At 42.8% G+C, this 16,896-nt stretch overlaps 1 protein-coding gene across 2 annotated transcripts in view; it reads right to left on the reverse strand.

Annotated features, from left to right (window-relative positions):
* RB1CC1 (RB1 inducible coiled-coil 1) overlaps nucleotides 1–16,896 on the reverse strand; it is a 102,467-nt gene that overhangs the window by 24,824 nt on the left and 60,747 nt on the right. For both annotated transcript variants that reach the window (XM_054984855.1, XM_054984854.1), the window contains exons 16-18: nucleotides 1,980–2,133; nucleotides 1,015–1,123; nucleotides 681–921 (exon numbers count right to left, since the gene is read on the reverse strand). In XM_054984855.1, the coding sequence (XP_054840830.1) occupies nucleotides 681–921; nucleotides 1,015–1,123; nucleotides 1,980–2,133 (504 nt within the window). The remainder of the gene's footprint in view (nucleotides 1–680; nucleotides 922–1,014; nucleotides 1,124–1,979; nucleotides 2,134–16,896) is intronic.

Raw genomic sequence — 16,896 nt, forward strand, 5'->3', positions numbered from 1 at the left:
GGTCTTCTTTGGAGGTCTCCCATGCAATTACTAACCAAGGCCAACCCTGCTTAGCTTCTGAGATTTGATGAGCTCAGGCTCATCTGGGCAATCCTGGTCAGGGCATGCCATATGTGTCATACCGTTAAATGAACACAACCAGTTTAACTACATGGTAAAGTCTTCTATGACATGGTTGTGTACATTTCCCATGTGGTTGGATGTTCATTCATATTAGCAACCTATGGTTGGTGACACTGAGTGGGGAAGGCATTCACCCATTCTAAAGAATTTCATAACTAGTTTTAAGAAATTGTTCGATTTACTGCTTCTTCATTGTTTTCAGTTTTCATAATACTATTTATCTTTGAAAGAATTTCATACTTGCAGTTTTTATGAGTTTTTTTAACATTTCATTTTTGTATTGGCATTTCAACTTCTATCAATACCAAGAAATCACACCTTGGTATCTCTGTGGTTATACAATGAGGGTTGTGGTGGGTGTGCATACACATACAATCAATTTAGATATGAATATGTAAAGTTTACCTTTAATCCTCAAAAATTTATTTTATTTTGCAGAGGTGATATGCCCATATGCGCAACAGAGGAAACATTAACAAAACTTTTAGCCTTAAGTGCTTAATTTGTTCACTAGCATTCAAAAAGTATATATTTAAATGAACAACTTCTCTACTTACTTCACAGCCATCATGCTGGTTTCCATTGTAGAATCCATTTTTCCTTCTTCAGATACATCTGAAGTTAATCGCTCAGTTTCTGCTGTAAAATCTGCTGCACAAGCTCCAGAAGGTTCTGAAGTAGGAGGTAAATAAGATGATGGAATAGAACTACAACTTCTCAGCTTATTAACTTCTTCTTCAAGTTTCTTTTTCTCTTCAAGTAAACGAGCTCGGTCTTCAGAAAGGGTTTCGATCAGATCTAAGGCAGGAAAAGATTAATATTTAATACTCAGATATACTGCAGGACAATTATTTGGGTTCTACTTGCATGGATGCACAAAATTTTGCTTACCCTTATCTCTTTTTTGTTGTTGTGTAATCATTTTTAATTTGTCACTAAGATCATTTATTATGTTTTCTTTTTTCATTTTTTCTCTTGTTAGAACAGTGTTGAAGGTCATCTGAAAAGATAAATCTAGCATTATTTTCATGCAAGCACAGAAATAATTAGCTTTCTGCAACTTCCCAATCATACTAAAGCAGGTAAGATTTTAAAAAGGTATTTTATTTATTATTTGAAGCCTTAGTCTGGAATATATCCAATTTAGATTTTCTCCAAAGCTCTTATCACTTATTTATCACTAACACAATATCATGATGTTACTGATCTCAACGACTGCTTTGGATTGCATCAATAAACTACTGAAATTACATTATTTACTTGCATGTTAAATATGGAAATGTGGGGCTAGAAAAAACTGCCAATAACATGTGTATCTGATATACTGAAAAAGGTCATGTACAATGATGTGCAGAAGAACTGCTTTGAAAACACAAAATCTGCATATGCTTTCTAATGAGACAAGCACTACAAGCTTTCTTTGATGGTACAGAGAGCTATTATTTTAACTGGCTCCTTATCTGTTTCATTGCATGCTGGTTTACCTGGAGCCTTTTTTTGTTGGTGTGCAGAACTGTTTTACCAATGGAGAAACAATTTGAAGAATGTGTGAGAAACTTGTACAGGAGCCCTTTAAAAACTCAATGGAAATGAACAGGGGTTTCATAACAGCAGTGATTAGTTAGCTGTGCCCTTTATGAAGCTAGTATTTACTGCCCAAGACCGGCAGTAACAGCCTGAAAAGTCAGGTAATCGTTTCTTTACAAATAAAACCATAAGGATACCACGAAAAGATCCTTGAATTTTCAAGAATGATGGTCTGATACACAGACTATCCCTCCCCCCGAAAGAAGCAGCACTTCCTAGTTATTTTAATCCCCTTTCCCCAACAAGCATGTGTAATCTGCCCATTTTACCTGCTGTTCTGCAGTGAGTGATGTTCGGATGTTTTGCATTTCCTCATTTTTTCTCTTCTCATGTTCTTCAAGCTGCTCCAAAAACTTCACTTTTTCCTCCTGGAGTTTTTCTTGAAGTTCAGCTACCAAGTTTGACGCAGATGATTCAACCGAACTTTAAATATAATCAAACAACTCAATGTAGTCCAAATGTACAAGAACAAAACCTCAACATACTACTTTAACAGTGTAACTGTAAATAAGAGTTATACTAAATGCATTGACCTCAATGGTCTTTGAAAGGTGCAAACTCTGCTAAGGATTGTGCTGTAAATGTAGTGTACGGACTTGTACAGTTTTAATTAATTAATGTCATTTATAGTCCACCTTTCTCACTGAGACTCAAGGTGGATTACACAGTGTGAGCAGGGTAACTAACAGGCAGCCAATGGAGTGACTGCAGGATGGGAGTGATGTTCATGCTCTTGCTCGCTCATGATAACAGTTGTGCCGCAATGTTTTGCACCAATTTAACATCGTCAGCCAACTATAACTTGCTAACTCTGTGCCAAAAATAAAGATCCGAATATGAAGTATGAAGAAAAAAATCACTTTGAGAGAAAAGAACTAAGAAAGGAAGCAGAGACACTCCATAACACAAGGGATGCAGGTACCAAATCATGCTTCAGTTTGTCCATGGTGAGACTAAACACAGCTTACTCTTCAGCCATCCCTTCCACCTCTCCTTGCATGTTACTTTGTCATCAAGCCCCACAGTATGTTGTCATGAATACTTCTGTGAAATAATGGGTCTGATAATATGATGGAAACCTCAACACAACTGTGAGAGCACTTGGTCAAATGCTAAAACAAAGACTGAATGACAAGAACAAATACAATGAAGGCTTAAGGGTAGACTTACTGAAATTCTTGAATGCTGCAAATAAAGGAACAGTTTGTCTGCACCTCAAAGCACAAAGACTAACACCTTCCCTGAAGCGTGGTATAGTAGAGTGTCTAGGACACTCTAATGGAAGACCCAGCTTCAAATCCCCACTCTGCCACAGAAGCTCACTGGATGACCTTGGGCCAGTTATGCTCTGTCTAATTTACTTCACAGGGTTGTTATGAGAAGAATGGTGTAAGCTGTTCCAGACTTCCATTGTGGAGAAAGGCCAGTTATATATAAATGAATAAAAAAAATGTTTGTATGGCCACTTCAGTAGTCACTGTTCCAAATAAAAATGACACATTTGCATTAACTTTGCCTTGTGAATTAAGGCCCTGTCAATACTGCTTATTTTTGTTTACTACTACTATCACACTGCAGTGATAAAAACTGTACACAGTACCCTTGCCAGCTATTTCCTCATAAACAGCTTCTACCTCAGCAGCTTGACTATACAAGGACCACATGACATAGTATTATCACAATGCAAGAAAAGTTTTTAAAACACAGGCTGCTGTTGTTGATAGGGAAACTCACTGCAAGATGGTAGAATCCATTACTTGTTGTTAAGATTAAATAGGGAGATCCCACATAGAAATGGTTTGTGTATGGCAAAGGTAATGTATATACCTGCTCTAAGAAATGGGATCCAGGAGAGGAATAAGTATATAGAGATGGTTCACTTTTCAGAGGCTCCCACATAATTCTATGAGGCTAAGAAACAGAATGGAATTCAGTGAGGAAAAATTCAGCATGTTTCTCTTGGATTTGGAACAACTGGGGCAGGTTTAAGCTCATACTCCCAATGAGAGGGTACGCTTTGATTTTGCCCAACATGAGGACTGCTGCATGCATTCAGGGACACTGTTACTACAGTGGGTGAAAAACTGTCCCTCTCACTTCTTACCATTAAGAAATCTCATGGTGTTTGAAATCCCACTTGATCTAGGACCCACCCCCAGCAATACATGTTCTTTTTTGCCTATCATAATTGAAATTCACTAGATCATAATTACTTACTTAAATAAAATACTTTATAGCCCTTACAATAACTGAGATCACTATTATTCTCACTGTATAGAGTGGGAACAGAGTGACAGCGACTGGCTCAAGGCCATCTGCTAAATTCACTGCTGAGTAAATTTTGTAGCTAGTTTCTATCTTAGGCTCCGCATGGCTCCCAGATGATTCTGATGATAGTTGCTATCTACTCAACTAGCAAAAGAAATGAAACAGATGAGATGTTGTTGCCAATAAGTACTGTTACCGTCTAGCAATCTTTTTTTAAACTAATAAGGTTTCACACTAGTGACAATGAGAGACTGAAACAGTTATGTAAGAAATCATGAATCTAATATATTCATGGAGCAAGATAAAAGACAAAAGGAAATCCATTTCATGTGAAAAACAGTTCTGAAGCATTCACCGATAGTTTTTCTACTCAAAGAAAACAACTCTGTAATCAGAACTCTGCACATATAGCAGAGATGATACAGGTCAGTGTAAAAATATTTTACTACAATTTAAGCAGCTCCCAAGCAAGAAGCCTTTTTGAGATGAAGCTCTCAATCAATTCAGCTTCACATATTTATAGGTTTTAAAAATCATCTCCTAATAGCTGTCCCAACTGATAAGGGCACACATTCTTGGCTAACTATCTTATAACTTCAAACACCATACAAGATTATCTGTATTTGAAATGACTTCTAAAAATATATGAAAACAGTTCATATCTGCTACTTTTTATCTTAACAAAATCAATTTAAAAATAGTGATTACAAGGTTCTTATACATATGAATATCTGTTGGCCCTCAGAGGACCAGTATATAACATAGAATACATTCATGGCAGATATGCAGACAGGCATATATGACATACTGCCCTCCCCAAGAAGGTCTCCCCGCTCATATTGGCCCTGGTTTGTTAGGGTAAGCCTTGTGAAATTTGTTTACAAGCCTCGGGGCATTTACATCTGAAGCTTTTACCCATTCCCTTTGATTTTCATCAAAATGCACCCAACGAATTAAGTAGAACAGTTCTCCCCGTTTTAATTTCGAGTCTAGGACTTCTTTCACTTCATGGTACAGCTGTCCGTTCACCACGAGGGGTGGGGGGGAACTCCACAGTCCAGATGCCATTTATCAGATTGGGGAACTTTCTTCAGGAGGCTGAAATGAAATACCGGGTGGACATTCTTTAAGTTCTTCGGTGGGTTTACCTCTAAGGTCACCTCATTGATTATTTTTTTGACTTGGAATGGACCTAAGAATTTCCACCCCAGCTTTTTACTGGGTTGCTCCCCTCTGAGATGTTTAATGAAGACGTACACAGGCTCCCACTTGCAATTTTCATGGGACAGATCTTTTTTTTGTCTGCATATTTTTTGTAATCCTCTTTAGCTTTTTCCAGTGTCTTTTTAATTACCCCCCATTGAGTCGTTAATTTAGATCATCATTCTCCCAGATCCCCTTGTCTGTTGGTGGCTGGGGTTTTCACAAATGGCATTGCTGTGCCCTCATATCCATGTGCTTCCATGAAGGGGGAGGCCCCGGTGGAACTATGCACCAAGTTATTATAACAATATTCTGTAAAAATTAGGAAATCAGCCCAGTTGTCTTGCTGGTCATTTATGTAGCATCCTAACAACTGCTCTAGCACTTAATTAACTCTTTCAGTTTGTCCGTCAGTCTCAGGATGATGGATGGAGCTAATGCCTTGGTTCAATCCCAGCTACTTGCAGTAGCTCCCACCAGAAGTTGGCAATGAACTGGACTCCTCTATCAGATATTACTTAATCCAGAAATGAGTGCAGTCTGACCACATGTTGCATAAAGAGGGTGGCTACTTTCTTTGCGGTTGGAATTTTGGAGCATGGAATGAAATGAGCTTGCTTAGAAAACAAATCAACCACCACTAACATTACAGTTTTTCCCTTCGAGAGGGGGAGGTAAGTAATAAAGTGCATTGACACCACAGCCCATGGTCGAGAGGGGTTTCTAAAGGTTGTAGAAGACCAGGCGGTTTACCCCATGTTTTTCCCCATCAAACACACTTGGCAAGTGGATACATACTGAGAAATGTCCCTCATGTTTGGCCACCAAAATTGTCTTTGTACCAGATGCAACATTTTTGAATATCCAAAGTGGCCAGCCAACTTGGAATCATGGCATTGTTTCAACACCTCCCCCCTTAAACTGGCTGGAACATACAATTTACCCTGTCGATACCAGCCACCGCCCTCTCCCTTCTGTAGTTCATCTTTGGGTAGGGTGTCTCCTTCTTTCTCTGTTTCCTCTTTGACGCTTTCCTCCCAGTTTGTGGGGGGAGCATTCTGCTTCAATTGTTTGGCTTGACTCCGGGTAGTCACTGCCCCCCTCAATTGGGCTGGCGAAAACACTGTGTCTATTACTTCCTTTCTCTGGCCTTCATGTTGGGGCATGTGCGAGAGGGCGTCTGCCAGGAAGTTAGATTTGCCAGGGCGGTGCTTCAGTGTAAAATTAAACTTGGAGAAGAACTCTGCCCAACGTAGGTGTTTGGCGCCTAGTTTGTGTGGGGTGCGCAGTGCCTCTAAATTTTTATGATCGGTCCAAACCTCAAATGGCACTTTAGCCCCCTCCAGCCCAAAGCTAATTTAACGGCTGAAGCCTCTTTGTCCCATACCGCCCAATGGCGATTTAAAAAATACATATATATATATATAAGCACAGGGGTGTAATTTCCCATCATCATCTTGCAAAATGACCCCCTACCCCATTGCAGTGTCGCTCGCATCCGCCTGCATGATAAATTTCCAATCCTCGTCCGGGTGCCGCAGGACTGACTCAGAGGTGAATAGGGTTTTTAAGTGCTCAAAAGCCTCTTGGCATTCCTTAGTCCAACCTAATTTAGCACTGGGCCACCCCTTGCGGCCCCTTCCCTTTGGTTTTCAGGAAATCAGTCAGTGGCAAAGAGATCAGGGCAAAATTCTTTATGAACCGTCTGTAGAAGTTAGCAACGCCCAGGAATGATTGCAACTGCATCCTGATTTGGTGGGGGGGGGGGTGTCCCACCCCACCACCGCTTGTATTTTAGCGGGATCCATTTTTAATCCATGACCCGATATTCTAGAACTCAAAAAGTCCAACTTTTTTTTGTGGAATTCACACTTGGACAGTTTCGCCGGCAGGTGGTTGTCCCTCAGAGTTTTTAGTACGCAGCACACTAGTTTCATGTGGGACTCATAACCTTGTAAATAAATCAACACGTCATCAAGGTAAACAACCACACCCTTGTACAGGTATTTGTGTAATACCTCATTAATTAAATTCATTAAAAATCCCAGCGCCCCTTGTAATCCGAATGGCATGACTCTGTATTTGAATTGTCCCAAAGGAGTGTTAAAAGCAGTTTTCCATTCATCTCTTTCCCTTATTCTTATTCGGAAGTACACATTTCTTAAATCCAATTTAGAGAAGATTTTTCCCTGGGACAACACTCCCAGCAAATCTCAGATCAAGGGGAAGGGGTAAGCATTGGACATGGAAACAACATTAATCCCCCTATAATCAATACACAGTCTCAAACACCTGTCCTTTTTTTTATGAAACAACACAGGCGCAGCATGAGGGGAATTAGCAGGGCAGATGAATCTTCGTGAGAGGTTTTTGTGAATGAACTTATGCAATTCTTCTCACTCCCCTGGGCTCATCAAGTATAATTTTCCTTTTGGAAGCTTTTACCTCGGGATCAGTTGTATAGCACAGTCAGTAGCCCGGGGGGGGGGGGGAGTTCATCAGCTTCCTTCTCATCAAATACTTGGTTCAAGTCCTGATATTCAGGGGGAATTTGGTCTCTCTCTTCCTGAGTTAACAGGGCGCTCTCGGGGAGGCGGGGTGCGCCTGGGCCCCACTCCGGCTTCCATACATGATTTTGGCATTCCTCCCCAGCAAAACACAGCTCCCCCGTTTTCCACTTCACAAACAAATCATGGTCCATAACCACTGTATCCACAACACCAAAGGGAACTTGGTGGCATCACTTATGATAGAAGTTCTGGCTTCCCAGTGATTCCACATCCCTACCAGGACAAGTTCAGTTTCCACATTAGCTGGGGCCCCTTTCATTTGAGACCCCTCCATCCACTCAAACACGACGGGATGGTCCAATTAACATACATTCAGCACCAACCCTGTGACTAGGGGTGGAGCAATCAAATCCCGAGCGCATCCAGAGTCAATTAATGCCCGCACTCAAATGTAAGTTCTTCTCAGGGAGTTAAACTAAAGTCACTGGCATGTACAGTAAGGCCCCTTTTGGTCTCACCTCTTGAGGTGCTGGTTCCTTCATGACCTGTCGGTGGGGCCTCCTTAGACAGGTTGTTGGCATTTCCTGCTGGCGGGGTGGGAGTCGTCTCCTCCTCCTCTGATGGGTCTCCGCTTGACCCCTCTGAACCCTCCGCTGCTTGGAGCCCGGTTGCCACTTCACTTCTTTTCTTGGGGGCTTTTTTAGGCAGTTTGTCCAATGGGGCTGTGACTTTTTTTTATCAATTGGCTCCTCTCCACAGGTTCCCTTTACCCTCCCGGACATTTGGTGGCAAAATGGCCCACTCCTCCACACTTGTAGGCATAGGCCCTTCTTCATTCGGATGGCTCGCTCCGTGTCCAGGAAGCGAAGGCTGAGGGGTCTCCTCTCCTTCCCTCCTGCTCCGGAAAGGGGTTTCTTGGTTGTCCCCTGATGCTGCATCTTCAACAGCTTTTATACTTGGTCTTGGTTCTCCACCTTGCAGGTGAACTGGATCCATCCCAGCAGGGTTCTGAAGTCATCTTGTACCAAGGCCTTGGCCACTAAATCAGGGTTTAGCCCGGCCTGGAAAGATTCAGTCTTGATCCCCTCTGTCCAGTCGCACATCTTTGCTGCGTACTGCCTGAATTCCACGGCATATTCACGCACAAGCTGATTGCCCTGCCATATCCTTTTCAGTTTGGTTCTTGCCCGCTCCTCCTCAAGTGGGTCCTCAAATTGAGCCCTTAATGCTCGCATGAATGTATCAAGTTTCAGTAGTTCCAAGGCCTCGGTCTCGTATAGGGTGACATACCACTTAGCCACCGAGCCAGGACCCCAGGTAGCTTACTCAGCTGTGTTCCTTTGAAAAGGTATGGCCCCACTCTTCGAAAAGCTCCAACACTTGCACAATGAAGAAGCTGAACTCTTCCAGGTCTCCCTCGAACCGTGTATCCAATTTGCGCCACCGCTGCTATGGTGGCATGGCAGGAAGGACCCCTTGTGGGGCAACCGGTAATCCTGGGGGCAGTAGAACTGGAGGAGGTGACCGCGGTTGCAGTGGTTGTAGTGGTGGCCTGCCCGGCACCCCTCCTGGTGGCTGGATGGCTGGGACCCCTAGGGGAGGTGGAAGAAGGGGGTGAAATCCCTGTGGGCCTACTGCCGCTCCCCAGGGTGGTGGGGCGACTGGTCCTCCTTGAAGTGGAGGAGCGACAGGTGGTAGTCCCATTGGCCTAATGGGCCCTCTCCGTGGCAGAAGGGGGGAGGGGGATGTAATGGCCTAAGCAGCCCCCTGAGGGATCCCCCCCAGTCCATCTCCGTTGGGTCCTGACCCTGTGGGCGCTCCCGCCATCGGCAGGTGGCACATAATCTCTGGTAGTCTTATTGTCACCTGCACGTTTCCCTCTTTAGTTCACCCATCTCCCCCCATACGGCCCACAGGTGCTCAGGGTTAGTCTCTTGGAAGTCCTTCTCATCCGGGACTGGTATGGGGCCCCTCTGTTCCTCCTTGAGCTCTCCCCCTAGCTTCGAGGGTTTCATGAGGTCGGGAGGGGGTCTCCTTATCTTTCGTTGCTTCCAATCTGCAGAGCTCTTCCAGCTTGGACATACTATGGTTGAAAGCCATGCCTCACCATTGCATCTTCTCCTCTTGGGTCGGTTGGCCCGCCGATCTTCGGGGCGCCCACTCTTGAGGGGTGGTTACTAGCCAGTTGCAATGAGTTGCCCCCTTCTTAGGGATTGCCCCCAGTTCTCGCCTGTCGTCACTGAGCCTGGGCAGAGGCTCCATCGAAGAGTCTCCGGCTGCCTTATTCCCTGGGCTCTGTCCTGGTTCCAGACTGATTAATTGTCCCTCTGGTGGCTCCAAAGTACCATGGTCTAACTCATACGGCATGGTGCCAATAGTCCGACGTCAAGGTTTTGGGTCCAGGGGAAAAGAAAGGGACTTCTGCCAAAATGTCGGTCCTTGGCAGGTAGATTCCCCAAGTTCTCCACAGCAAAGACGCATGTGTATTGGTTGAAGTAACTTTATTAGAGATCCATCAAGTTCAAGGTGCTCAGACAACTGGATTAGCAGAAGTGACGTGGATGGGGTCAGTAGTGTTAGTTATAAGGAAGGTTCCCACCATCAGGATAGGAACCGTTAAAGTTTGGGCGCGAAGGAGCCGGGGTGTGTGTGTGAAGAGGAGAAGCTAGGTTTAGGCTAGACAAAACAAAGAATGAAATCATCACAGCTCCCAAGAAGGATACATTTTGAGCTGGCCGCAGCCAGCCTTCAAGGACACTTGCTGGAGGCAGCGGGAAAAGTGAAAGTAAATATTGTCGAAGGCTTTCACTGCCGGAGAACAATGGCTGTTGTGGGTTTTCCGGGCTGTATTGCCGTGGTCTTGGCATTGTAGTTCCTGACGTTTCACCAGCAGCTGTGGCTGGCATCTTCAGAGGTGTAGCACCAAAAGACAGAGCTCTCTCAGTGTCACAGTGTGGAAAAGATGTAGGTCATTTGTATCTACTCAGGAGGGGTGGGGTTGAGCTGTATCCAAGGGATGACTCAGCTCAACCCCACCCCTCCTGAGTAGATACAAATGACCTACATCTTTTCCACACTGTGACACTGAGAGATCTCTGTCTTTTGGTGCTACACCTCTGAAGATGCCAGCCACAGCTGCTGGCGAAACGTCAGGAACTACAATGCCAAGACCACGGCAATACAGCCCGAAAAACCCACAACAGCCATCAGAAAGTAAATACTTGCAAGATAACCTACTGCCTTAACCTCAATAAGAAACTTCTCATGCCCTCAGAGGAAGAGTACATAACACAGAATACATTCATGGCAGATATGCAGACAGGGATATATAACAGTCTGTAAACTCCCTTTTGGCACTGTTTAGCTTAGTGGACAGGCTAGCTCTGTTTCTGTGTGCAGAGACATCATCTATAACCTTTTTGGTAAAGTCCAGCAAACACTTCCATATATCTCCAGCCATATCTGTAGCAGTCCAAACAAATAAATGCAAGCTACAAGAATTATGTGCACTGTTGCAGTTATTATTCACTACTGCTGCTAAGTCAGAACAACTTAAAAGTTTAGGCTATGCATACTTCATTGTTTGCCAACATTTAATCTATGGGTTGCAACCAACCCACAAGACTCCTTTACCACAGAACAGACTGCAGCCAGCCCACTGCAAAATTTTATCAGGTTAGGATAGTAATATAAGGTCTAATTCTATTAGAGAAATGAGCTTCACCTCAAGAAAGAAGCCTAATATTAAAATGATGTTTTTTATATTGTCGCTCTAACAGGGAGTGCATTTTTATCATGGGCAATTCCCATTCATCCATCATGACTGAAATTCTTCTACAATTCCTGTCTCCTGGGCCTCAACCATTTCCTCAATTCATTTCCTGCCTTGCCAGGGAGAATAGGTGATTAGTAGGATCTGCTCAGCAAGACACCTACAACTCAACAGCAGGCTCTTAATTTCTCTATTTTTACTCAATTGTTATTTCTATAATTTATTTCTCTCCTTTTTTGCCTATTCTTCTCCTTCCCCTCCCTTCTGGGGCAATGGCTAAGGCAATGGAGGATGCAGAAAATTTTGATGAAGCCTTGGACAGCTATATTAGGATAGGAATCCCCTTCTCCCAAAAACAGGAAGAATGGACTACTCCCTAGCATGGTAGAGCATACACAGACCTTCAGAAGAGCAGTCAGCAGCAGACTAGTGATAAGAAAATGCTACACAATCTGACTGTGCCTTGGATGACACCTCTTTGGAGGGTCTGATTTTTGTGGGAAGATTTCCCACACCAACACAAAGGTGGATGATGGTCAGGCTCAGCTCTGACAGCCACAGCAGAGCAGTCAGACAGATGGACTGCCACTACGGCACCTAGATTATCATTCCAAACTAATCTTAGCATCCTTTCCATTCCAGGGAGACAAACTCTTTGGAAATAGCTTGGAAGACATCCCAGCAGAAACCAAGGATAAAAAGATGGCTACGCTTAGAGCCTACTGGAGAAACAACAGAAGGCAGAATCTTTCTGTGATGGACAGAACTAGCTCCAGCTCAGCCTCTCCCAAGAAACAGCCAATAAGAGCTGGTGGAATTCTGGGGACAGGAACAGTTGAAATCTGTAAAGGCAGTTAGTGGGAGGACGGAAGGAGTGAAAGCCGCTGAAAAGAGGCAGCACAGATAACGACTGGCTTGTTGACACTTGTTAATTTATATTATGGTGGTGGTGGAGTCATAGCTGATTTATGGCGACACGTGCTGGGGTTTTCATGGCAAGAGACTAACAGAGATGATTTGCCATTGCCTACCTCTGAACAGTAATCACGGTCTTCTTTGGAGGTCTCCCATCCAATTACTACCCAAGGCCAACCCTGCTTAGCTTCCAAGATTTGACAAGATCAGGCTTACTTGGGCTATCCAGGCTTACTTGGGCTATCCAGGACATGGTAATTTATATTATAAATATCCACTATCATATGAGATGCACTTATAACCCCACACTCTTAACACCAATGTTTCTATGTGTTTTAATTCATTCACTCCTGTGTTAAACATCTTGTAAATAAAAGCTATTCTTCTTTCTAACAGCGAGTACTAAATAAGTGGTATAATGCATTTTGGACTAGAACAGCTGCATTTAAATTAATAACTGAAACTTAGAAAGTTTTTGGCTAATACTCCACCAACAGCTATTGAACTGAACCCTTTGTGCCCAAATCAACCTTTATTCCCAACATAAATGATCCCTGTGTAAGTACTTTTGAAAAAAAAAAATTTTTTTAAAGGATATAGCTAAAATAGAGAAGGGTTTGAAATCTCGTTGACAAAATATTTCAAGAAGCGAACGGATAGCCCTGAGAGATCTGGCAGAAGATGAACAAATTGTATATGTGGTTCAAAATAGGGGAAATTATTATCAGGAGGTAGAGAGACAATTGGTGGATAGAACAAATTATTTACCAATTAGGTATGATCCTGCTAAACACATCATGAATCTGATTAGAATAACTTTGGATGAAGCAGTGTTATACAGCATTATTACCAATTTGATTCAGAACTTGTTAACAAACTTGCATCCACAGACCCATTTTTTTACTTCTTACCCAAGATTCACGAGGCAGGTTTCCCCTGATAGGTTGTCCTATCATCTTGGGATCCAATTCTATCTTGGAAGCCCTTTCTAAATATTTAGACACTTTCCTGAAATCATTGTTAGTGAGTCTCCCTCATACTTAAAAGACATGAAGGACTTTATCTCTAAGATCAAAGGAGTTACCATTCTGAAGGAAGCAGTCCTCTTATCATCTTTATACACAAGCATCCCCCATGAGGAAGCTCATTTTGTGGCAATTTTTGAGATTGAAGAGGTACTCCACCTAGTATAGTGATTTTGAAAGGGACAGCGGAGAGATGGAGTGTCACTTTAGAATCAGGGGCAATCCAGAGATTATTGCTAATGCTAGGAAACTTGTCGATGCTGTCAGCAGATATAGCAAAATAGAAAAAGAGTCCAGTAGCACCTTTAAGACTAACCAACTTTACTGTAGCATAAGCTTTCGAGAACCACAGTTCTCTTCATCAGATGCATCAACCACAGAACTGTGGTTCTCAAAAGCTTATGCTACACCGAAGTTGGTTAGTCTAAAAGGTGCTACTGGACTCTTCTATTTTGCTACTGCAGACTAACATAGCTAACTCCTCTGGATCTATGACAGCAGATATAGCTTATTTGTTGAATATAATACCTTGTCTAGGAATAGACTAAGTTATTCTGTCTTTGATAAAGAAGATTGAAATGGAGATTCCAAGCTAACTCTCCGTCAACGGAGTTATAAGGAGAAATTACTTAAAGGATTTAAACTACTATTTTTGAAGGATTCTTTATGTGAAATGGACTGTGGAAAGCATCGATCACCTTATCTCAGTTTTGAGAGTTACTAATTGTCAGCAAACCTTCCAGAGTATGAGTCATTGCCTTTCAAGCAAACTACTGAGATAGTGATTTGTGTATTTAAGATTACTCTGTTCACAGTGGGATGTGTTTTGGCTTTTGATAAGAGATTGTAACAATCAAAGGTGTCTTTGGCATTGATGTTTATTGTAGCAATATTTGTCTGACCTTTTCATGAAAATATTCATATAATATATATAAAAAGCAATTTGATTTATATTTAGTAAGTATTTATGAGTATACTTTTGTATTTCAGTAATCTGTTTTCACACTGGCTTGCCTGAAGTTGTTGGCTGAAGGGAAATAATACACACACATAAACATCAAGCATTCTGGTCATGATCTATGGGCCTAATTTAAATAAATGGCGACAGCATATAGAGGGAGCTGGGGAGTTCCCTTTTCCCAATATCCCTGGGCAATAGCTGGGTGAGGGAAAGACGGGCTGGCTGCCTGTCTGGTAGAGCCTCTGGGAAGAGGAAAGAGGGGACTGATGCAGATTTCAGTCATGACTCTCTACCTGATACATAGAAGTTAGACATTGTGAATGGATTTAACTGCCTGTGAAGCCCCAAACCTGTGAAAGGTGGTTTACGGTGGGAGGCAGTGGGTAAGGGGTGTGTGTGTGTCACACCTTCACATTCCTTTTGGAACCAGCATACTTTACTGCTTTTCAGGGGTGACAATGCCACAACTGGAACAGAAAAAGACAGGAGAGCACACAAGGATATTACCAGTCCCCCAAACGACTAACTAAAGTCCTTTAATTCCCAACAAAGGGAACAAGCCGCAGCAAAAGACAGCATGACACCAAATCCACTTTCTTCCTCAGTGGAGTCAGTCCAACATGGACCATTGGGTACTAGACATAATAAAAATGGGATACTCAATACAGTTCAAAAGTTTACCACCTGACTAGTTTCTCTTATCTTGAAGATCCAAACAGAGAGAAAAAACACCAGCCGACCTTGGAAACCATTAGTCATCTAACAGACATCAAGGCCACAGAGAAGGTCCCTGATTGTGAAATGACATCAGAGGGTTATTCCATTGTGTTCACTGTCCCAAAAAGAAATGGAGCTGGACAGCAATTCTAGACTTAAAGCACCTAAACAAATTTGCGGATCATGAGAACTTCAGGATGGAGATCCTCACATTCATCATGGAAAGACTTTTGACCCTGGGAGCTCATGGCTTCCACAGACCTCACCAAGATGTATCTCCATATACCTGTTTCCTCAGCTCACTATAAGTGAGATCTGCATACAACCACACAGGGCTCATTTGGAGGGGGAACGCGCCGGAACGGCGTTCTGGTAGAGCTGAAAAGTGGTCACGTGGGTCAGAAAAAAAACTTTCCTTTTTGCTTCTCTGAAATGTCTGGAGACTGTATTATTCATTTTCGTATGACACAGGAGTTATATCAATATATATAATAGACCAATGAAGCAAATAATTTCAGCTTGTTACTCGCAGGAAAATTATCCTCTCAAAAGACAGCATCAAAGTATTTCACAGCTCACTGCTTGCATCTTCTGTTACAACTTATCTTATGACAAAAATACTGTTCAAGAGCAGTTCAATCTTGACCATTACAGATTATTCTCAGCCAACTGCATAGAATTCAAAAGGAAAGAACTTGGCACAATTGAGTATATCACATGTCCATGTGACCATGTCTCACAAACTGGCTTGATCCCACTGTCTGAAAATCTACTATTTTGTTTTAAAACCCTGTATATTAAGTAAGTGAATCATGTCTTATGCAACCACTTGAGATCAAAATATACTACAAAAAAAATAGAGAAATGTTCATCTCTACACAAAAAGGTTATTGTAAATCAGCTTCTTTCTATGTAAACATTAAGAAAAACTGTTTAAAAACAGAGCTTGTAAACATAGTTCTGTCAAAACATACTGGCCATTAATGCCACAGAATAGCATATACGTTTACAGGTCTACCTCACTATATTACAAATGCTCTGTACGAGAATGAAGAATTTCAGTTTGCCCAATGACTTCTCCTTCAATTTTATTTATTTACAGAATTTACATGCTGCCTTTCCAGAAAGCTGCTTGAGGTGGCTTCCTGTTGGACAGTCAGAATATATTCTACATGCTTCTCATCCTTAAACATAAAAGAGAAACCACGCTCCCAACAACTCATAGCTTATCCCTGCGCAGGCGCAGTACGCAGGGATAAGTACTTAGTCGGCAAGCAACATGGTTTGCCTTCTAGCCACTTTGGAGCTTCTAGAGGCCCAGGAAGCCCCAGCAGCGCAGGCAAGCCGAGCAAGCCTTGATCGCCTGCCCTGCTCCCTCCAAAGCCGCGGTTGTGGGTGATGGGGCAGAGGGCAAGCAGCGGCAGGCAAGCCTCACTCGCCAGCCCTGCCCTCCCGCAACCCATGATTGTGGAGGGTGGGGGTGGAAGGTGAGCGGTGGCAGGAAAGCCTCAGTCAACTGCCCTCCCTGCCCTTCTCCCCCTGCCCAAGATTGGGGCCATGGGGAGCAGGCAATGCCCAGCCTTGCCGCCCTGCCCTCCTCCCCCGCCTCACCCCCCTGCCATTTCTAGAGGCAGTTGTATTTTTTGCTACTATGGGCTTTGTTGCTAGTGTCTAAATAATAAAAAACAGACCTCTGAGAACAAAGGTCCTTGTACCAAGTAAGTACCACCTTTTTCTGTCCAAGCTGTAAGAAGCTACTAACTAAACAAAGCTAATTAGAACTCAAAGTAGTTAAAAAGTACTAATAACCTCTCA

The sequence above is a fragment of the Eublepharis macularius genome, chromosome 7 (assembly GCF_028583425.1).
Source record: "Eublepharis macularius isolate TG4126 chromosome 7, MPM_Emac_v1.0, whole genome shotgun sequence".
Classification (NCBI taxonomy): domain Eukaryota; kingdom Metazoa; phylum Chordata; class Lepidosauria; order Squamata; family Eublepharidae; genus Eublepharis; species Eublepharis macularius.